The sequence below is a fragment of the Tamandua tetradactyla genome, chromosome 12 (genome assembly GCF_023851605.1).
Source record: "Tamandua tetradactyla isolate mTamTet1 chromosome 12, mTamTet1.pri, whole genome shotgun sequence".
Taxonomy (NCBI): domain Eukaryota; kingdom Metazoa; phylum Chordata; class Mammalia; order Pilosa; family Myrmecophagidae; genus Tamandua; species Tamandua tetradactyla.
This window is the reverse complement of record NC_135338.1, coordinates 80,466,962-80,491,230: the sequence shown is the minus strand read 5'-3', so window position 1 is coordinate 80,491,230 and position 24,269 is coordinate 80,466,962. Positions and strand designations below refer to the sequence as shown.

Below are 24,269 nucleotides of genomic sequence, written 5' to 3'. Positions count from 1 at the left end.
GATGATGGTAGCCATTAGTAATCACTGCCTAGAACTATTAACTCACTAGAGGTGGCAAATGGTGATATAATTCTACTAAGTCTTTTTTTAAACCTGAAAAACTTCTGTAAAGCGTAACATTTCTGGGTGGTGCGACGGCAGCTTAGTGGCAGAATTCTTGCCTGTCATGTAGGGGACCCGGGTTCAATTCCCAGTGCCTGCCCACGCAAAAAAAAAAAAAAAAAAAAAAAAAAAAGAGAGAGAGAGAGAGAGAAACGTTTCTTCATAAACTATATGGCTACACAGTGTCATATCACATGGGAAGGGTGGGAAAAGTGCTTGATTATTTCCCTTTATTACTATCCAGTTCTTCAAAATAATGAATTGGTTTCCTAGCATCTTCCAGGAGTGATCAATGAATTGCTGTTGTTATTTTAGTATCATTATTAATTCATGTCTATAAACATACTTGATGTGTTTGAAACCATTATAATTACGTTCTATTGATGTCAAGATGGTACAGCCTCTTTGAGGTGGCTCCTAAGTCCTTTTGATATGGCCCAAGTGGTACTGGAAAGATCCCTTACTTTCTGGTATGAGCTACTGCTGCAGATTCACGTAATATCTTGTCCAGGTCTGTAGTCAACATTTCTTTATGGAGCACGAACATACGACAACTTCAGTCAGAAAACTAGAGGTGCTCATTGCCCTTGGATTGAGTGTTGCTGTGTCTAAGATTTTTATTGGACAGATCTGGTAATTACCTATTTTTTAAAAATAAAAATACATCATGAGTTCATACTAATAATTTCAGTTCAATTCAGGACTACAAGTTTTTACATGACCATAAATGTTAAATTTGTATCTCTTTCATCCTTCTCCCCAACGTGTTCTCAATGACACTAACATAGTTTCATATTTGCTTGATTCCACAATATATATACAGCAGTCTCAGAAAAAAGAACACCTACACTACCCATCAGCAATGGGATTACCAAAAACAGTTTAAGATATATATTTTTTCAATTGTTTTGGCCTTCAGGATATATTTCAAGAGGAAGGAATGGTTGAATTATTGTGTTTTTAGAGTTACCTGGAATATTTCTTCCTGTACAATTATACCTCTAATGGTATAACAGGTAATTTCATTTCATTTTGATTTTGAATTTTAGGGACTGCTCTGTACACTTAATTTTGATTTATGATTATACAAAATATGACAAGGTTTCAAAATACGACATTGTTTCAAACAGGACATATTCAAAGAACTATAGCTTTTATTCCTGTGCCCTCACCCTATCCCTTCCAATCCTCTATAACCATTTTTTAAAATTTCATGGTTTATTCTTCCATTTTTAATAAGCAAATGCTTATGTATATTTATACCCTCTATCATTTCTTAGATAAATGGACAGTAAACTATAAATACTTTTCTCCATGGTTTCCATGCCTCGTTATTAAAATATATATTCTGGCTATTATTTCAAAGTAGCATGTATCAGTAATATTCATTTCCTTTTGTAGCTGTGAAGTACTCCGTTACAAGTCTGATATCATCATCCTGCCAACCCAGAACTCCAAGGGGAGCTTCCAGACCCGAGGAGCGTAGAGCGATGGCATAAAGGGTGTCTCAGAAGAATGAGTGGAACTGAAGCCCAGAAGTCAAGAGGGCTTTCCCTAATTCTTGGCGTCATGAAAATCCAAGGACCTTAAAACACAGTTCTGGTGGGGTATAGTTGAGCTTGAAATTCCCGCCACCCTTAATATTAAAGTCAAAATTAAGTTGATTAAAAAATTTAAAAATGAGCATTTCTGTATTTCTCTTAGATCTGATATGGTAATTGAGATCCATGTCCACTATATTCATTTAATTCTGTGGGTTTTTTAAATAAATTGCTTCATTTCCCCATTTCCCCCCCTGGGCTGTAAAAATTTCATGAAAGCAGGTCCATTTTTTTTGCTCACCATTGTACATCTAGTACCTAGCCCATGGTAGGTGCTTAATAAAAAGTTGGTGCAGAACTGAATGCAGGGACTTGTTAACCAGATCGATGTTTCTGTCATAACATGAATCTTACTGTGTATTAGTTGGCTGTTCGTAAGAAGGCTATGTGCTCTTTGAGAGTGGAGACTATATTTTTGTTCTTCCTTATGTTACTAGACTCAGAAGAGGGCTGAACGCCTAGTGGGAACAAAGAAGTAATTCTGGAAGAGTAAGTGAATGAACGATTGAGGGAACATCCCATTCTTCCACTCTGTTCTGAGGCTATAGGCCACTGTGAGCAGAAGCTCTCCATCAGTGGAGCTCAGAAGATCAAGTGGGCCCTTACTAATAGCACTGGTCACTCCAATAATCCTGTCCTTGAATGATGCCTCAGAGGCAACCAGAGACAGTCTGAGACTGGTATAAACAGAGTGTGTTCTGCTGTGGTAGAGTTTAAAGAAACCAGTTCACTTGGAGACTGGTCCCATAACTTGCTTACCCAATGGTGCAGATACAGATGGCACTTCATGGCATTTTCCCATCATCCCTTGGAAGGTGGCAGAAACCTCCTCCCTGGTTTCCTGGCCTTAGACCTGAGTTTTGTAGCTACCATTTGCTGCCATGAGGAATGTGGGTAATTCATAATGTCTTCTCCCACTCATCCTGATGTTGCTTATGGTCTTGCTAGGCACAGCATTCCAGGAAGCCACCCAAGCAATTAGGATTCAGGCATGAGATACAACCCATTTGCTGTTCTCACTCTCAAATTTACAGCCTCAAAAGTTCTCAAACTGAATTTTCGCCACACAAATTCAATCCTGTGATTCTCTGCTTAAAACTCTTCTATGCCTTTCATTGCTTAAAAGGTCACTTCTCTGCACTGAAAACCAGGTTCTCTGAAATTCATCCATCCATGCAGCCTCTTCTCATCTCCCATTTCTCATCCAGTCATAGTCTGTGCTCCAGCAATTCTGATCTCCTTCACTCTTTCTGCTTTCCATGTCTCCATACCTCCAGCACTCTCCAAGTGCTGCTCTCTCTGCCTGGAAAATGCAATACCCCCTGCCTTGTACACACACATGGCACCCCTTCTGCCTGCTAAATTCCTGTTCTATTTCTGAGCCTCAGCTCAAAGTCTGTTTCCTATGTCAAGTTGTCTCTGACCCTCCCATGCAGCCCTGGGTTCTCCTAGGTTCCAAGTACTCTGAACCCTCATTCTGACAGTTATCAAACCAGCAGTAGTGGCTGGCTGGTGGGCTGCTCCTAGTAAACCTTTATACTTGAGGGCATGGCCTTTTCCCCCCATACCTTGATCTCCAACATCCAGCTCAGAGAAGCTGAGTACATTTTTGCAGACTGAATATGAAGATTTCTGCTTAAATGAGCATTATTTAAAATTTTTTTATTTGGTTTTTTATTTTTTATTTTTCTAAGTGAGAGTTCATCCTCCCTTCTTGCCTAATTAAAAGTAATACTTCAACTGCTTTTATTTTTCATAGCTCTCATAGCTAGCTTATGACTTTCATCTTAAAAAAATGTTTGATCATATGTGATTCCAAATTTGAGCCACAATATCAGAAGTTTTTCCTCCAGGGTCATTCTTCTGATTCTTTCCTCTTCAACTCAATTTTGTTGAGTCCATTTTACTAAGTGACAGAGAAGGGGGCAGGTCACACATCAGGCTGCAGGTTATGAATGACACACAATTCCTTGCCCTCAAGGAACTCTAGATGAAGGTACCTGTCAGTGAAGCAAAGTGCAAGAATATAAATGGTGGGGGAGCTTGAAGCAGTGGGGAGAGTTTCACCCAGGTAGAAACACCAAGAATGACTCTGTGATGTGGTTGGCTTTGCATAGAGGAAGAATTTAATTGCAAGCACCAAAATAGGAAAGACTTTGAATAAAGTCAATAAAATAGACCAGTGATAGTACCTGGGGTTACAACTTGCCACAATGGAAGAAAAAATGAGGGAAATACGATCTTAATTGATCTGAATGAGGAAAAGAAACTCACCACAAATCACCCTCAAGAGTCCCAGTCTGCTTTAAAGAGTATTTAAATACACTCATCTAGCTAAAGAGAGATGTGTCCAGTTCAACGGAGCTAGGCCAGAGGAAATTTCTTGAAAGTCTGATCCTGAACATAGTTTTTTCCCCCCATTTCATTTCAAATATGTCTATTCTAATGGCAAAGCTTGTCCCTGGTTGGGAAAGGTCAGTAAGAGGTGCAGCTAGGGCTTTGAGTTACAGTATTTCTAGATCCACTGACAGAATAATCCTAACCCTGGAGAGGTCATCAGACCTTCCATTCTTCTAACTCATGGGCATTAGGCTACTTTCTCATTCCCCCATATGGATGTGGAACTTGCCCATGGGAGCTTCTAAATCATGTAAGCTTCAAAAAGTGAATTCTCCTGGTAAATCAAATGGCATGTTCTCCAAATGGGATTCCACTTGACTGCAGAGAAAAAACTTTCTGGTTACATCCATGTGATATATCTGGCCTTGTGATACTTTTATTTTTCATTTTCATTAAAAGAATGAGCCTTCTGGTGCCACCTCAGTTTCCTGGGTGTTTAAGGTAGTGTAACATGTGAACTAAAGTCTCTTGGAGCAATGATGGCATTGGTGGGTGTGGTTGTTTGAAGCTGTTTTGTACTCCAGAAAAGGCCATGTCCTTTTATTCCATTCCTGTGGTGTAGACCCATGCTGGGTAGTGACCTTTTGATTAGGTTATATCAATTGAGGAGTTGCCCCAAGGTGGGTCTTAATCCTTTTACTGGAGTCCTTTATGAGACATGAAGCCAAGAAGTTCATAGAAAAAGCTGCAGAGAAGCTGAAAGGAAACCACTGAAGTCTGAAGCTGGAAGTAATGAAACCAGGAAAGAAGAACCAGCACATACTGGCCATGTGCCTTCCCATGTGTCAGAGGAGTCCCAGATGCCAGCAGCCTGTCTTCAGAGAAGGTATCATCCTGTTGATACCTTAATTGAGACATTTTCACAGCCTTAGAACTGTAAATCTGTAAGCTAATAAATCCCCATTGTAAAAGTCAACCCATTTCTGGTATATTGCATTTCATCACATTTAGCAAACCGAAACAGTGGACTGTCTCCAGGGCACGTGTCCTGACCTCTTGAGGCTTCTCTGACCTCTGTTTCATCATTTCTGATTTTGTCTGGCCCATTGTGTTAACAGCACCACAGGAAGCTCTGCGGATTTGATTATAGATGGATCCCATGACCTGCTGTTAGGCCAACATGAGATTTTTAGGAAACCCACACTTCCCTTTAGTTGCCACCAACCCCTTCCCCATTTCTGGACACATTTTCTGGAACATTATTCCAATTATCTCAGTCAGCAGCTGCTCTGCCCAAATCATGGGAACATTTTCAAAGGCCAAATGTAAATGCTAATGGGATACCTGCCACTATGACTGACAGGTAATTGGGATTTGCCTCTCTGTGTGAGCTGGACCAAGAAAGCACACCATATGCATATTTCAAACCCCATGTACTTCAAACCCAAGGGGCCCAGGATTGGTAAGGAGGGGTAATATTTTCTTATAAACGACTCGAAGAATTTTGGTTTTTGAATCATCACCTTGACTGTTAAGATACATATGCATCTTAAAGTATGTGTACAAATTCCCTATATTTATTTGGAAATACAATTCAATTTAATTAATTAATGTTTCTTAATTTTGCAAATTCTACAGAGCAAGATTCTAAAAAATTATACTAGAGACATCTGAGATGTTAATTTCCAGTTGACGTTTTTCCTACATGAAATCTGGCTGCTGTATTCATGAGTATTTTGGTATAGATAACAGCGTAAGTGAGGCATGGGTACATTGAATGACTCTCTTGGCAGAGCTGCAAGGCCTAAAATAGAAAGTTATGAAAATTGTAAGAATCATTTTTTCTTTAGGTAGGGAACTGACACTTTATAAACAACTTATCTGTTTGGCCTCCCTCTCAAAAATCTTCTTAATTAAGTTTTAGGAACAAAGTGACCAGGAAAGTGTCAGGCACATGAATGCTAGCTATTAGTTCTATTTTTGAATAGTTTTGAATGTATTTTATTTGAATGTGAAATTTAATTAGTCACATCATAAGATGGATTACTGAAATATTCCTTCATTGATCACTTAAACCTCTTTTGATTGCATACTGCATAGACACAAAGCATTGTGAAGCTTTGGAAGGATGGTGGGTACAATGACAAGTTGTAGGTGACATGGCATTGTCACCCGGAATTTAGTGACATGAGGAGGTTCAAATGATTCTGCTGTGTTCTTGCTGGGTGAGAGCAGCATTTTTGCAACCTTGGTTCTGTTGTTTATCAAATGGGAGATCTAACACTTTCTTGGCTCATTCATTGTGGACTAAATGAGACATCACATTTAAAGAAGCTAATGACCAACATATAATAATGCACAATAAATGCTAAATACTGCTATTGTCAATATTATTGTTGTTACTGTTAAGTGTTTTTAATTTAATGAGGAAAAGAAGCATATGATTAATTATAAAATAAGGTACAACGAAATATATTTCACAAAAGAGATTCACGAAGCTCTGAGGAGATGGCAAGGAATGGCCCATGAATTCCTACTTTTCCTAGAAACTTCTTCCTCCAGATATACACATGGCTCAGTGTGTACCCGCAAATGTTTGCTAAGATCTCATTTTCTTAGTACTTCCCTTGTCAGGGAAGGCCCCCTTTCTTAGGAGGCCTTCCCTGACAACCCCAATTTAAATGGCACCCACACCTATACCCCTACCTCCTCCCTCTTGATTTTGCTTTCTCTAAAGCACTTAACTCCTGCTTTCACACTACATAATTTACTTCTTTAGGTTGGTGGAGGACCGAATTATGTACCCCAATTTTATATGTGTTCTTGGTTTTGATCTGCATCCCTGTGGGTGTAAACCCATTATAAATAGAATCCCTTGAGCATATTATTTTAGTTAAAATGTGGCCCAACTAAATGAAGTTGGACTTTAATCCAGATTAATGAAGGTTTTAAAAATAAGAAGAAATTCAGACGGAGAGAGGAAGCCATGGGGAGGAGTCAGATGCTGAAAGGTGATGGAAATCAGATGAGACAGGAGAGGGCATAGCCATGTGATGGGAAAGTCAAGGAAACCAAGGATTACCAGTCAAGTAGAATGCTACCAAGTTGGGGACAAAGAAAGCTTTCTAGCTAAATGCCTTGATTTGGATTTCTGGCCTCTGAAACCATGAGACAATAAGTATATGCTGTTTAAGTCAACCTACTGTGTGGTATTTGAGACAGCAACGCAGGAAAACTAAGGCAATAGTGTTTATTGTTTGTCCCCCTGCAGGTGAGGATTTGTCTGGTTGCTCACTATGTGACCCCATCACCTAGACCAATGCCTGGTTCACAGTGGGCTCTTGGTATTCCACTGAGGGACCTCCACGTGTCAGTTGTTGGAGATCCACAGTGAGCAAAAACTGCCAAGGCCCCTGCTGCTGTGGAGCTTATGGTCCAACTTGGAGGAGGAGTAGAATTTCAACAGTGAGACAATGTGTGCATAAGGAAAGGCACTGAGGTGCATGGCATGAGAAAGGAATGCCGTGGAGAAGAGGTAGATCAGACAGCATGGAACCAGGTATTGAAGGGACTTGAGTCTACACAAAGGAATTTAGACTTAATCTGCAGGTAATGCACAACATCAAAGGCTTGGGAGAAATGCAGTCAAATGGCCTGATCTTTGCTTCAGATGGACCATTTTACTGACATGCGAAGGACAGGTGTGTTGGAAGCAGGAGGCCAGGCAAAGACATATTTTTAAGTTCTCTTTGTTGCACCCTTAATTCTGCCTCTTTTGCTGGTGTCTTTATTAACTATAGTACTCTTTCTGCCCACTGGCCTTTTCTGCTGTACAGTATCCCCCTTACTGCTTTTAAAAGCTATTTCAAAATAATTATAGATGCACAAAAAGGTACAGAAATCACAGAGGTCCCAGATAATTTTCACCCAATTTTCATCAGTGGTAGTATCATTGCAGTTTTTTTTGTCTTGTTTTTATTCTTTAGGCATCTTTTCCCCTAAATTTCTATATTTTTTATATCCCCCTAGCACAGGCCTCAGTAACACCTAAGATGTCACAATGACAATATTTCAGTCTTTGAAACACTGGATTTTAAAAAACAAATCTTGATCCAAATAACCTGAATGACTCAAAGAACGTACCATACATATGTAATCATAGTCTTCTCACTTGTAAGGGAAGAGGGAAATTTCCATCCCGGAGTAAGACAGAAGAAGCATATTTCACCCTTTCTCTCCTACTAAATGCAGCTATGACACTTGGACAGAACGCATGGAGAAGATAGTTGAGGGCTCAGAAGATATATGTTAGCAGGCACATTGGGGAGGAAGAGCATGTTCAAAATACCAGGACTAGTGGTGAGTTGTCACTTCTTTCCTATAGACTTCCCAGATACCAACCTAATGCTGCCTCATACCCAGAAGAGGGCCTTTGGTCCACAAGAAGCTCTCTAGCTCTGGCTCAGAAAGTAAGATAAGGGTCTCCTAATGTTCAGATAGAGTGTGGATATCCCTCATTTATCTTTTCCTCTTTTCTTTTAAAATTTGTTTTCAGTTCCCTTCCACCCAAGACCCCGGAGAAATTCTGTGGTGGCAACAGCAGGGGCAAAGGGGGCGGGGAGGAGATTAAAACTTTGAGCTAGGGGAATTTTCTCTTCAATAGGAGGAGCTGTTGACCCAAGAGGGTGGGGTGAGGCCCCACTGCTCTTTTTTTCTCTTTTGGGTTTTTGACTGCTTAGCTCTGACACGGACACAGCCAACGAAAGCGTGCTGCAGCGTGGCTTAAATAAAGCTCCAAGTTGTGGGCTGGAGGACTGGAAAAGTGAGCCCTAGGGAACAGGAAAGTATTGAGGAGATTACAGTGAGGGAGGAGTTTGGGAAAGCAGCCTTTTAAAGCTGTTTTTGAACACTTGTTTTACCCCTCGGCTGCACATGTATGACTCTGACCCTAAATAGATTACACAGACTTTGAATATTGAAATACGTGATTTTGGTAATCACTGCCTGAGTCTCAGACAAGCCACATCCGAGACAGATCCAAATAGCACTTCTCAAAGGCTTTCTTACATTAGAACCACAACCACAGAATTCTTGTGGAACTTGGAACTTGTGAACTGAGCCCAATTGGAGCAATTTTCTTCTAAAACAAAAATAATAACATTTGCTGAAAGATTTAAACAGGAATCAGAGAGTCAGAACACAATATTACAAATGTTTAGGATACAATCCAAAATTACTCAGTAAACAAACAAACAAAAAACCCCAGGAAAATCTCAGTAACAATGGTAGAATGAAACAACTATTGTAATTGTATGACAAAGACTTTAAGGCAATTGTTATGTTGTACAATAAGGGAGAACAATCTTGAAAAATATGGAAGACAGAAAGTCGCAACAAAGAAATAGAAAATATAAAAAAGAACCAAGTAGAAATGTTAGAAATAAAAAATAAAAAAAAAACCTCACTGGGGTTGGGCTCAATAATATATGGATTTGATAGAAGAAAGAGCCAGTAAATTTGTATATAAATCAACAGAAACTATTTAATTTGAATAATAGACAGGAAAAATATTGAAAAGGAAATAAAAATAATCTCATAGACTAAGGTCTAATTTCATATCATTTAAGTTTCAGAAGGAGAGGACAAAATTATGAGCAGAAAAAACATTTAAAGAAATAATGAAAACTCTGATTCTATATAACAATTTAGAGAGGAAAAACTATATGATCATATCAGTTTGACAAAACTGACAAAATTCTGACATCTCTTTATGATAAAACCCTCAGCAAAGTAGGAAGAGAAGGGAATTTCTTCAACCTGACAAAGGGTGTCTACAAAAACCTATAGCTAACGTTATAGTTAATGGTGAAAGAATGAATGCTTCCCTCCATAAAATCAAAAACAAGCCTACATTTTCCTCTTTTTTTTTTTTACTGGAAGTCCTAATCATTGCAATAGGGTAAGAAAAACAAAAGGCATACAGATTGGAAAAGAAGTAAAACTGCCCTATTCTGAGACAACATATGTAGAAAATTCCAAGGTCTACACACACATGTGTACACAACCATACACACCTCATAGAACAATTAATGAGTTTAGCAAGATTGCAGTATACAAAGTGAACACACAAAAATCCATCATATTTCTGTATGAACAATTGGAATGAACCACTGGAAACTGAAATTATAAAAAGACAATACCATTTACAATAGCTCAAAAAAAACCTTAGTTATAAATCTAACAAAACATGTAGGAGCTTTATGCTAAAAATTACAGTGTGGATAAAAAAATTTAAAGAAGGCTATACTGACATGATGGATTGGAAGATGGATCCATCATGGATAGAATTGATTTACAGAATTAATGGCATTCCAATCAGAATCACAGCAGGATATTTCATAGACAGAGATACACTGATCCCAAAATTTATATGGAAAGACAAAGGAAAAGAGTAGCTGAAATATTCTTGCAATAGAAGATTAAAGTTGGAAGAATCACATTGCCTGATTTAAAGACTCACTGCAAAACTGCAGTAATCAAGATGTATAATATTGGCAAAGGAACAGACATATTGAGTAATCGACCAGATCAGAATCAAGAAATAGATTTCTACAAATATGCTCAGTTGGTTTCTGACAAAAGTGCAATGGCAGGCAGGTCAATGGAGGAAGAAAAGTCATTTTAACAAATGGTGCTGAAACAATTTGACATCATATGCATAAAATTGAAACGCGGCCTAAATTTCACACCTTATTCAAAAATCAATTCCTAATGGGGTCATGGATGAAAAACTAAAACATGAAATTATAACTTTACCAACATAAAAAACTTTTGTTCCATGAAAGGCGCTGGTAAGAGAAAAGTCAAGCATAAACTGGAAGAAAATATTTGCAAATCATAGAATGACAAAGGACTTTTATTCATATTATATGAAGAACTGAACTATAAGATATAAAACAGTCCAACCTAAAAATAGGCAAAAGACTTGAAAACACATTTCACCAAAGAGAATAGACAGCTGGCAAGAAAAAACTTTTCACTATCTTTGGGCATTATAAAGTGAAACAACACTGAAAACCATGATGTAACACCATTCTATGCCTATTAGAATGGCTGAAAAAAGGAAAGTAAGAAAAGAAATAAACAAGTTTCGGTGAGGATATGGAGCAACTGGAACTCTCATACATTGCTGATGGGAGATGCAAAAAGGTACAGCACTCTAGAAAACAGTTTGACAGTTTCTTATGAAGTTAAGCATACTTGGCATATGACCCAGCAGTCCCACCCTTACAGACTGATTCCAGAGATAAGGAAACTTATGTTCACACAAAAACCTGTACTCAAATGCTTACAGCATCCTTATTCATAATTTTCCCAAACTGGAAACAGCTGAAATAATCTTGCAAGGGTGAATGGATAAAGAAGCCATGGCACATACATAGAATATAATAGAACTCAGCAATAAAAAGGAATAAACTGCAAGAAACAACTTGGATGAACCTCAAAATAATTATGCTGAGGGAAAGAAGCTACTTGCAAAAATGAGGTTCTGTATGATTCCATTTATATGACATTGTTGAAGCAAGACAAAAGTAAAGTACTAGCAAACAGAGCAGTGATGGCCAGACCAGGGCTTGGGGGGAGGCATGACATCAAGGACAGCTGGAGGGAGGTGGATAAAATGGTAGTGTATCCTGATCGTGGTCATAAGAACATGAATTCATATGTGTCTTAAAATTCATAGAATTGTTCACAAAAAGTCAATTTCTCTGTATGTTTAAAAACAAAATTAAAGAAAAAGAAAAGAGATGACAAATACCTGTTTCCTGTTTAAGGGTATCTTGGTACTAACAACACTAAGATAAAAAGTACTAAGATAACAGTACAACAACAGCAATGACAAAATCTTTGTCCTCTATTTTCAGAACTTCTGTTCCAAGCTGGTCACTTCACGAGGCATTTTACATACACAGTTCTAATACTCATGATCACCCTGTAAGGTGGGTTGTGCTCAATTTATAGAAAAACCATGGTCCAGGGAAGCAAAATAATTTTCCCAATGTCTCATACAGGAAATGGCTGAGTTGGGACTTGAACCCAGCTCTGAATGCAGACCTCATTCCAACGCTACCTCTCCACAATGCCATTCATCAATTTAGCAAAGTCAGTGGGTACCACCAGAGAGACACGAGCAGGAAGCGAGAATCACACTCTGATTCACATACATCTCATAAATTCTCTAAGTTTATTTTATGCTAAACCCAGAATTTGTTTGAAGTTCTGGGAAGTTCAGGGAATTTAAAAAGCTATGTTCTTGGCACTGCCATTTCCTCAATAGATGATTCTTAATTTTCAGTATGATTGAATGGTTACCTCTGTTTATACAAGTGGACAATAATTAATATTTTCTCTAAGTGGATTAAGAAGTTTGTGTGACTTAATCCTTGACCACATATTTGCTAATTCCATAAATAGCAGTTTATATGTTTCAAGCAAAGAATAATCACTTAAAAATTCTCTTTTGTCACACATTCGACTGCCCAGAGAAACCGTAACACACTCTTTTCCTCTCCTCTCTCCCTTCACTAAAAGAAAAAAAAAAAAAAGCAGCCTTCAAAAATACACAAAGTAAATCCATTTTAGAGACAGACATAATTTTTAGTCCCTTATGATTATGGCTGAATAAATAGCTAAAAACATCATACATGTCAACTAAGCACACTTGTTTTCATGTGGCAAATGATATTTCCTCTGAAACACTTAAGGATGAATTTTGCCTTCTTGTTTGTGAATTAGTCCCAACTACTTTAGCTTGGTTGGTTCAATACAACATTTGGCCTAAATATTTTTATCTCAGCTAAAACAGAGCAAAGAAGCCAAAGACTCCAAAAAATCATTTTCTTGAATGTTCTAGAATTTCTGCTGAATATATTTTCCTTAAAAAATACTTATTGATACATTTTGACTCAATATCTACTTAACACAAAGTAAAGCCTTCAGTCAGTATCTTTTACTTAATTGTCCATGTATACAAGATGCTAACCACTGTTTCCAGGTAAAGAAAATCTCCTCATTCCTTTCATCACAGGTTCATAAACGGTATTTATATCTAAAAGGGTGGTGTGGTGGGACAAGGAGGTAGACTTACCTTCCAGCAGGTCTCTGGCCAGACCAGGTTCTGCCCCTGTGGACCGAACAAAGTCTGACAGGACTGCATCCATATCAAGAGTCATAGGATCATGTAGAAGGGCCGCCCAACACTCGGCCGAGGTGGGGTTGGGAAGCAGACTAGAAACCATCCATCTGGAGGAAAAGAATGGGATGGAAATGGAAACATGAGTCAGGACGCACACAGAGACTCAACAGGAAGAAAGAACCATCCTCCCCTGCTATTCTGCAGTTTTGGGAAAATGGCCTCATTCTTCATGCAAGATGTTGAATAATAAAAGTCAAACCAAAATGTCATCCCTTTATACATGCCCCATAAGAGCAAGGGTCATCACCTTACAACCTGCCCATTCCAGTTGCAAACCGACTGAAAAAAACACAGACTAGATGATTCTAAAAATAAAATACCTCAGGATGCTCAGAGAGATTAATCTGGCATCATTAGATTTATAATCATCCTTGACATTACACAGGAGTCATAAGTAATATAGTATGACACTCCCACAATGTCATTGTGCTACCTGCTGTATCCCAATGACACCTTTATCCACGAGTCCTCCCACCCTACCCCTCCCCAGTGCTCACCCCTCACTTGAAGTTTAGGGAAGATTTCAGGTTAACTGGATTAAAACATCAGACCCACCAAAGAATCACTGAGCTATCTACCATCTTTCTAGAAGTCGCCATATCTCCAGTAACAATGCAACAAGAGTCATAAAGAAGTCAGATTTCCTAGACAAACTAATCCCAGTCAGGGAGTACAATGGATGTTCAGCAGCTGGACCACAAGCTGACTGTACCACCCAATCACTGGGGAAAAACAACCATCACATCCATCTGTAGGAAAGAGTAGTACACACTAGTGAAATGGTTCTGGAGCCACAGATGGATACAGAATGACGTTTGGTATAATGCAAGTGCACCCACCTTCACATTTATATAGATAAGGAGTTGGCAAACTATGGCTTGTGGGCCAAATCCAGCCTATCTCACCTGTCTTTGTGAATCAAGTTTTATTGGAACACAGTCACACTCACTTATTTGCATATTGTCTGTGGCGGCTTTTGCACATGGAAGAGTTGAGTGATTGCATCAGAGACTCTATGGTCTGGGAAGCCACAAAGTTGCAGATATTACCTATCTGGCCCTTGACATAAATGGTTTGCTGACCCCAGCATAGATGATACAAGTTTTTATACTAGAAAATAATAATTAAACCAAGAATTTTAAAGGAGTCTGATAAGAATGTCTTAGCAATAACACACTTTCCTGCACAATGACAGATGAGAAAGGTAGGTGCTTTCCCTTGTCATATCATTCATCTCTTTATTCAACAGTAAACTTGATTTAGAAATTTATATGTAGGCTAAGTTTTTGTTTTTAAATTTTATTCACATACCATAAAATCATCCGATTTTTACAATCAGTGGTTCACAGTATCATCAAATAGCTGTGCATTCATCATCACAATCGATTTTTGAACATTTTCATTACTCAAAAAAATAAAAATAAGAATAAAAGTATAAAAGAATACCCAAAACATCCCATACCCCCCTATTATTTATTCACTTATTTATGTTTTTTTCTATGCACTGGATAAATGGAGTGTCAATCACAAGATTTTCACAATCACATTGTCACATCTTAAAAGCTCTATAGTTATTCAATCATCTTCAACAATAAAACTACTGGATTACAGTTCAACTGTTTCAGGTATTTCCTTCTGATTACTCCAATGAATCAAAACCCGAGAAGGGATATCTATATAATACATAAGAATAACCTTCAGAATGACCTCTCAACTCTATTTGAAATCTCTCAGTCACTGAAACATTTTTTTGTTGTTGTTTAATTTCTTTTTCCTCCCTTTTGGTTAAGAAGTTTTCCTCAATCCTACATTGCCAGGGAGGTTAACACTCCTGGGAATCACGTCCCAGTGGAGACGGCAGTGAGCTCACCTGCAGAGTTGGCTAAGAGAGAGAGGCCACATCCAAGCAACAAAAGCGGTTCTCTGGGGGTGATTCTTAGGCATAGTCATAAATAGGCTTAGCTTCTCCTTTGCAGGAATAAGTCTCATAAGGGCAATCCCCGAGATCAAGGATCTGGCCCATCTAAAAGGCAGCCCCCAATGTTTGCAAAAATATCAAGTCTTCCCCAGGTAGCGAAGTTTAATATTTTCACCTTTTCCCTTAGTCCCTCAAGGGGACTTTGCAAATACTTTTTTTTTTTTTTAATCTTCTTCCAAGATTACTCTGGGATATATCGGAGTATCACACCAACCTATACATCTCACTCCCTATTCAAGTCTTCATGCAATTATGGTGTTCTCACTCCCTATTCAAGTCTTCATGTAATTATGGTGTTCTAATAAGCTAATCATATATGTTAGATAAGATAGTGTGTTATGGAAAATATAAATTTTGCACCAAGTGAGCATCTCTTCTTTTGGTATCACATAGAAGTTCAAGTTTTAAAATGCAGTCAATATTATCCTTTATCCTTTAGTCTGATTGATCTTAGTCCTACCCAGATCAGCCTTATTCATAACTCTATTTGAAGTCTGATCACTTTTTTAGTGTTTTTAACAGTTGCTGTATGGAGTAAGGCTGACTTTCACAACTAGAGAACTCTAGATCTGTGTCTCAGGTGTCACACAAAAACCCAAAGTTCCATGGAATGACCAGGTTATGCACAATTTGCTCAGCATCTCAGAATTTAGAAATAACAGTTACAACTCTGGAACAGATGTGACTGATGTAAGAGTTTACAATCTAGGACTCTTTACAATAGGCCTTCACCCGATAACCTATGCTCTCATATTCAAATAAAATATATATTCAAATATATTATGCCTCACGAATATGGATTAATTATTATGTGCAGATTATAGTTAGTCCATATTCATGAGGCATAATAATAGTTGTCTTTTCATTTCTGGTCTATTTCATTCAGCATACTGTCCTCGTTTCATTCACCTAATTGCATGCCTCACATGTGTGCTGAGTTCCTGAATTAAAAAGCTGTTGGTAGCTGGAAAGAGGGGGGCTCCCTTTATTGGCATTTAGAAACCAAGATATATGTGCTAGAAGAGTTCATTGTTAGTGAGATGTCATTAATTCTTGGGTCTCAGCAGATAGCTAGGAAATACATGCATATATGCTAACCCTCTCTATTTATCTGGCTATAGATACCTGAAACATTTTCCATATTGATATTTCCAATTCCAACCCAGCACCACCAGGTTCATTCTAGTCTTTGACATTTACTTATTTGTAATTTCCTTTTTCAACACTGTGAGAGCTGGCTGTCATTATCTATAGTATACTAATTTTTTTTTCTTCAACGCTAGCATATAAATGGTTTCAGAATTCTCAACCCATAATCTTGTAAAGTACAAATTTGGCAAGTAGAGTACAATGTTTGTGTAAATTCCTTTTGTTTTTAGCCTTACAGTTTCCAACCCAAACAGTTTTCCAAAGTTACTTAGGTCAGCAACTTTTTCTCCATTCCCTTCTGTGTTAGTTAGATTCAGTTGTCAACTTGGCCAGGTGAACATACCTATTTCTGTTGCTGCAGACACAAACCAATGGTACGTGAATCTCATCTATTGCTAATTACATCTGCAGTCGGCTAGGAGGCGTGTCTGCTGCAATGAGTGACGTTTGACTTAATTGGCTGGTGCTTAAATGAGAGAACGCAATGTAGCACAGCCTAGCAGCTTGGCATTCCTCATCTCAGCACTTGCAGCTCAGCCCGGGCCCTTGGAGATGGAGAAAGAAATCACCCCGGGGAAAGTTGTTGGAACCCAGGGGCCTGGAGAGAAGACCAGCAGAGACCATCCTGTGCCTTCCACGTAAGAAAGAACCTCAGTGGAAAGTTAGCTGCCTTTCCTCTGAAGAACCAACAAAATAAATCCCCTTTTATTAAAAGCCAATCCGTCTCTGGTGTGTTGCATTCCGGCAGCTAGCAAACCAGAACACCTTCTGTATGGTCATGTTACATTTTCTTTATATCCATGTAGAGTTAAAATTTATCAAGAAAGATTTCTGAAAATGACCAGGGAGAGAAATAATTCAGTGTAGATCATAAAAGTTCAGGGTTTCCCACTTGTGGTGTGGCCCTAAAGTCATGTCACCCATCTTGCAGCATAGCATGACAAACTTGGGCAGAAATCATCTGTCTCCAAATCAGTGTTGTTCATTTCAAAGTGGTTTATAGGAGCAGCTAAAATCATCTTCCAAGAATCCCTCTAATACTCAGAATATTTTGAAATGAATTTTCTGGAACTGTCTTCACAATGTGAGGCCCATTTTGCTGCAAAACCTCAGTGGTGACAAGTTGGTATTTCCTCAGGAAGGGTTTGACTTGTAGAAATAGCCCTTAGTCACAGAGCTGACTTTAGGAATAAAAAGGTGATGCAGAGGGGCCTGGGGCAACAGAGGACAGAGGGTTGTCTTGGCAGAGGGACAACATCACACCAGTAGTGGGGCACTTACGCCTGTTTTCAATTGGCCTCATGGGGCTGCAGTGGATGGGAGCCCTTCTCCAAAAGACCCTGCATGAGAGGGCTTCTGGGATGGGGCAGAGATCCCTCAGCCAGGAGAGCCTGCCTGCAGGAGCAATGTGGCGGCCAGGCAGTGGAGGTACCACCCACATCAAGAGAACTGAGGTAAGGAGTCTAGTGACGGGCAGGTTGCCTTAGACCCACAGAAGCACCCAGGGGAGATACAGGCAGCACCTGGAACCTGCTACAATCAGAAGTAGAGCCACAGGACAAGCAAAACATCTACCAGGCAGGACCTCCCATGCCTCAGCCTCTCCCCACTTCTACCATACATGAAAAGCCCACAACAAGCTGACAAGCCAACCCCTGGGGAGGAGCTGGTTCAAAGAAATGGAGAAGAAGCCATTCTGGACTCCCCTCAAGGCAGGTCCCCAAGCCCTAGGAGGTGGGGAAGGCTAGAAGCTTTATGTTGGGTGAAAGCCTCAAGGGACTGACTGAACTGGACATTTTACTCCCTGGGAGTAACTGGACAAGATAGGAGGTCTGCTTGGGTACTCACACAGGTCTGAAGCTGACTTCTGCTTGCACGTTCCTCAGTCCAATTTAAGAAACCAGTTCCATTATTAAAAATGGCACTGTGGGATGACTAAATTCCACGTGATGTATACCTGCTCTCTGCTCCTTCTTTTACCACAACCCCTTGGATAGGCTTTGCCCAGTGGGGTATGTTCTGTGACAAATGGGCTTTAAAGCTAGGAGGTGGCTGACTCAGAGCCCCAGTGCTGCCACTCACCAGCAGTGACATGGAAGTTAACCTCTCTGAGCTCATTTATGCATCTAAGAATGGAGGGAAGACTCTCCCCTGGCATGCGAGAATGAGAGAGAGATCAAGATCATCATATCAGCTTGTGCTCATCTCCTAGTAGGGTGCAGTTTTCAGTTGGAGTGGTTAGAAAATAAGAAAATTATTTGACCTGATGTAAAGGGTGCCAATTAGGAAATTGCCTTCTCCTCCTTTCCACGTGGTGGAGCCTCAGTCAGGAGACTCCCTTCTTCCGTCACTTCCACCTGGGAGACAAACAGAAAACAAGAGCATGTTACTTTCTCATTCTCAGACAGAGCTGTAGGCTTTGCTTCTTGGCCCCTGAGGCTGCATCTGGGGTGTTGCCAACTGCCTGGGTAGGCCCACTGCCTTGTTGGGGTCTGCAGGCACTTGCTCAGCAGCTGGCCATCACAGTCCACTCCCAGTGGGCTTCTGACAAATGGGAGATGGTCTTGACTCCACTTGTTTTAGCAATCCGTTGTATTTTAATGAGTACCACTCTCAGAGAACAAAGTTGTTTTCAGCCCTACTAGCAAACAGCATATAAATACACTCTATCTCAGCCATGTTTATACTTATGGAATACCAGCTCACCAGAACGTGAACTTCACAAATTTTTACCAGTGAAGACTTATGCCCACATCTCCTCCTCATCTGTCCTTGATACAGACAGACATTAAAGAGCAGGCTATATTCAAATATCAATATTCGTGTGGCAGGAAGCTACTATGCCAATTCCAAACCCCTCCAAGACTGATTTCTTAAACCTAACTCAGACATCAATGCAAGCCTCCACCAGATGCATCATGAAGATATGTCTGGAAGGGTCCTGGAAGGCCCTGAGTGGGACGGGATGGGTCAGGGGGAGCACAGGTCCTAGCTGCCTCTGCCATCTGTACCCTGCAGCTCTGAGCACTCCTCCGAATTGCACTGCTGTACCATATGACCCTCCTTTTATGGGTCAAAACACCCGTGTGGCCCGACCTGAATCTGAGCATGTGAGATGCAGGGTCGCTGTGTCCCCCCACCCCTTCGCCAGCATGGCCCTTGGATAGGACATCTTTCAGGGACTCAGACCTTGCCTTGGGAAAGTGGTGTTGTCAAGGTGAGTTTGCCTTAGAAGAGGGAGTGCAGACTGGGAGTAGATGTCAGCACTGCAAGGTGTCTCTGTGACCTGGGGCTTGTTAGTTTACCTCTCTGTGCCTCACTTTCCTAACCTGTAGGATTAGATCATGGTCTACCTCATAGCCACTATGCAATTTTAAGGTGTTAGCACATAAAATGCACTGGCACATAGTACATGCTCAATAAACATTAACTTTTATTGAACCAACAAATGAGCTGTGACGGGTGCTTGGGCTTTAGAGCCAGGAGGTGGCTGACTCAGAATACTCAATGAATAATCAGACTTGATAATGGAGATACATCAGGGAAGGTATTTTCACTGCCTGTGCTAGTCCCACTGCATTTCAGCAAAGAGCATTAGAACACGATGGGAGGCATGCTCATTGATTAGGAGTGAGCCTGAGTTACAGATGGGTGTCTTAGCTTGTTGGGACTGCTATAACAAACAACCCCACTATTTGGCTCAAACAAAAGGGATTTATTGTCTCACAGTTTTGGAGGCTAGAAGTCCAAAATCAAGGCGTCAGCAGGGCCATGCTGTCTCTGGAGTCTGTGAGGTTCTGGTAGTGGCTTGCTACCTATCCAAACTTCAATTTCTGCTTCCATTATATGGTACTGTCTCCTCCTGTCTCCTCTTCACTCCTACTTCAGTGTCCAAATCTTCTCTGTTTATAAGCACTATAGTCATGTTGGATTAAGGCCAACCCTGATTCAGTTTGGTCTCGTCTTAATAGGATCTTCAAAGATCCCTCCAAATGGGTTCACATCCACAGCACCGGGCCAGGAATTGAACAAGTCTCTGTGGGGGATGTGATTCAATCTGTGACAACAGGCAGAAGCCACAGGAAGTAGCCAGAAGCTGCTGTGTTGATAAATATAGCTCTGTTTGAATGTTCCAGAAATCTTTAGGTTCCAAAGGCACTTAGCAGTGATTTTTTTTTTTCTTGTTCCGGGAACTTTAATTTTATGACATGAAGTTCTCTATGCATACACCCTGCTAGGCAGGCGGGCAGGATGGGCTCTATCTCCTACCGATACACATGCCCTTTCCCAGCACATTTAAAAACCTGTTTAGAAGTACAAGTAGCAGCTGTACCCAGGGCCGTCAGGGTTGAGAATGGGACGCACTGTCCTGAGGCACGGCTGGACTCTGGGAAGATGGAATCCAGCTGCCCGGGGATGGCTGTTCATGCAGACCCTGGTCCTGTTTGTATGGGACCTTGTGGGAGGCCTGTGTCCAAAGCAGGCACCATGGGCTGGAGGAAGGACATGGTACCCACTCCAATACCTGGGCCTGTGTCCCTCTCGAGTTTGAACTGGGCTCCCTGAAAGGCCCGAGGGGCAGGGGGTGAGCCCTGGTCATGCTTCATGGGTTAACTCTGGGAAGATCTCATGTCATCATTTCACCATGTTCACGGTGTGCCTGATGGTCCAAGGGTCTCCCAGGCCACTGAGAGAAAGAAGACACTGCCAAATGCATTGTCATGTGATGGAAAAGCCAAAGAAGCCAAGAGATTGCCAGCCAGAAGATACCAATCCCAAGGAGGAAGCAAGTCTTCTAGCCTCTGAAACCCTGAGCCAGTAAATTCCTGTTAAGCCAGCCCACTGTACAGTATCAGTTTTAACAGCTAGGAAATTAAAACACTACATTCTTCTCAAAACCCAAGGTCACTGCTCTTACTGATCACTTAGGCATCAGTAAGATGCCTTAAAGCACTATTCTATTTAGGCTTTTGGAACTGCGACTGAGATTTAGGATGAACTGTGAACTCCTTGAGACTTCTTTAGGCTAGTAAAGGGAGATAGATGCAGAGAGAGAGATAACTGCTCCGTTTGGGAGACTGTTGAGGGGAGAAACTGGTCTAGCTAGAGAGGGCTGATTTGCAGGACAAAGGAGTAGCTGGATGAAAACAGAAATTGCATCAGGATCTATTTTTCATTAATTTCTGATTCAATGCAGCCTAAGTAAAACATGATGGTATTATATTAGTTAGCAGATGTTATAACCAGAGACTGAAAGGTGCCAAGACAGCATGAGTGAAGATGGATTGGCTCCAAACATTGGGCAGGACTGGTGATCTGGGCTCTGGAGACAAGAAAGACCTTTCTTTCTTGTGAATGAGTGAGTTCCCAGGGCAGCAAATGGGGCCAGTCAACATCTGGCCCTCACATGTGCATGTCTAACCAACATAGGGTCAGTTTCCTGAGGGCTTCAAACCTACTTTACTCTCCCATGTACTGTCCAGGCTTCACAGAGCTTAGCACACAGCAGGGCTGGACCAGGGCGAGAAGTCTGAGGCATTCACCTCTGGTGCAAAATTTAAGAGGGTACAAAAACTCAGCAGTCAAGGTAAATATTGTGCATGTGTTCATTTCTTGTGGCTGCTAGAACAAATGACCATAAACAACAGACGTTTATTTCACAGTTCTGGAGACTGGAAGTCTGAAATTAAGATGTCAGCAGGGAGCGCTCCCTCTGAAGCCTGTAGAGGAGAAACTTCCTGGCTTCTTCCACCTCTGGTAGGCTCTAGGGGCTCCTGGTGGCTGGACTACTCTAGTCTCTGCCTCTGCCTTCAGGTGGTCCTCTCTATGACACAAACCTCTCTCTGCCTTTCTCTTATGAGGATGCTTGTCAATTGGTTTAGAGCCACCGATAATCCAGAAAACATTGTCTTGAGATCTTTAACTTAATTATGTCTCCAGAAAGCCCTTTTTCTGAATGAGGTTGCATTCACAGGTTTCAGGTTTAGGACATGGATATATCTTTTTTGGGAGGGATCGGGGACACCATTCAAACATAAACTTACTATGCTGGGAAAAATCCACATTAGTGAAAAAGTCCTTGAAGAACAAAATAATGATATTTTAAATGAAGGCAGGATCAGTGCAACTGTTTTTGCCTTTTGCTCCAGTCTCCAATATGGCTTGCCCAGCTCTGCAGCATTCAGATGAGAAAATGAGCAAGTATAAATCCTAAACGCCATAAAAACCTTTGCAGAGATCCATATTCTTGAGCTTAGGTTTTTACACTGACAAGGAGACTACAGAATCAAGTCAAGACTATATACATGCATATATATATATTTTTTGTATGCTGTACAGCAGGGTCACATTTCTTTATTTTTCCATGTGAGTATCCTGTTATTGCAACACCATTTGTTGAATTTTTGTTTGTCTGTTTTTTGGGAAGTGCATGGACCTGAAATTGAATTCTCACCTGCATGGCAGGTGAGAATTCTACGACTGAACTACCCTTGCACTGCACCCCGCCATCCCCCCCCAAGACTACAAGTTTTTAAAAGCCATTTTACAATGGAAATTTTTAAATACATACAAAAGTAGACAGATGAGAATAATTATTTCCAATATGCATCACCCAGATACAACAATTATCAACTCTTAGCCAGTCTGGTTTTGTCTATACCCCCCATTCTTTCCTCCTTTCAGATTATTTTGAAGCAAATCATAGACCACATATTGTTTCATCCATAAAATTTCAATATATTTCTAAAAGGACTATTTGAACCATAACCAAAATACCACTATCATACCTAAAAATGAGCAATTTCTTAATATCATCAAATATCCACATGAGGACTAAATTTCCAGCTACCTCAAATGTCATAAATGACATATATTAAAACATAAATAAATTTATATATGTTTTTACTTTTTCAATTGGTTTGGTTGAATCAAGACTTAAATGAAGTCCTCCCATCACAACTTGTTGATATGTCTTTTTAATCTATAGGTTTTGTCTCTGTCTTTGTTTTCTTCTTTCAGTTTGTTGGAAGAAAAGTCATTTTCCTTGTAGAGTTTTCTGCTGTCTGGTTTTTGCTGGTTACCTTCTATGGTGTCATATGGCATGTTCCTCCATCCTCTGTATTTCTCATGAATTGGAACTTGGCTATAAAGATTTAAACAGGATTCAGGTTCAAATTTTGTGCAAACCATGTGTGCAGGTTTGAAACTGTCATGTACTCCAGAAAAGCCACGCTCTTCTACTCCTAACCCAATCTTGTCTGGGAAGAACTATTGTAGGGTGGGGCCTCTTTGATTAGATTGTTTCATGGAGATGTGACACACTTTTAATTAGATGGAGATGTAACTTCACCTATTAAAAGTGGTCTTGATTAGTTTACTGGAGCCTTTAAGAGAGCTCACAGAGAGAGAAAAACTTCAGAAAGGACATAGACACAGACATTTAGAGATGTTTGGAGCACCAACACAGATGCTCAGAGAGCTGTTTGAAACCAGAGCCCACAGGCATTGCCATGCATCTTCCCATGAAATGCTAAGCAAGCCAGAACCTGGAGAGAGGTGATACAGAGAAGTAGAGTGAGGGCCCACAGATGCTTGGAGGGGAAGCCACTGGAATCAGAAGCACAAAGCAACAAACCAGGAGCAAGGACCTCAGAAGCCAGCCACATGCTTTCCCAGCTGACAGAGAAATTCCAGATGCCATTCAGTCTTTCTTCAGAGTCAAGGTATTTTACTCTGAATGCCTTAGCTGGGACATTTTTGTGGCCTTTAGAACTGTGAACCTGTAACTTAATAAATCCCTTCATAAAAGCTGGTTCATTTCTGGTGTATTGCATTCTGGCAG

General features: G+C 40.3%; 1 protein-coding gene across 3 annotated transcripts in view; it reads right to left on the bottom strand.

Annotated features, from left to right (window-relative positions):
• Positions 1-24,269, bottom strand: part of OTUD7A (OTU deubiquitinase 7A) — a 402,649-nt gene that overhangs the window by 167,479 nt on the left and 210,901 nt on the right. For all 3 annotated transcript variants that reach the window (XM_077123999.1, XM_077124000.1, XM_077124001.1), the window contains 2 exons: positions 18,690-18,783; positions 13,192-13,346 (listed from right to left, as the gene is read on the bottom strand). In XM_077123999.1, coding sequence (XP_076980114.1) covers positions 13,192-13,342 — 151 coding nt within the window. In that variant the 5' untranslated portion in view covers positions 13,343-13,346; positions 18,690-18,783. The remainder of the gene's footprint in view (positions 1-13,191; positions 13,347-18,689; positions 18,784-24,269) is intronic.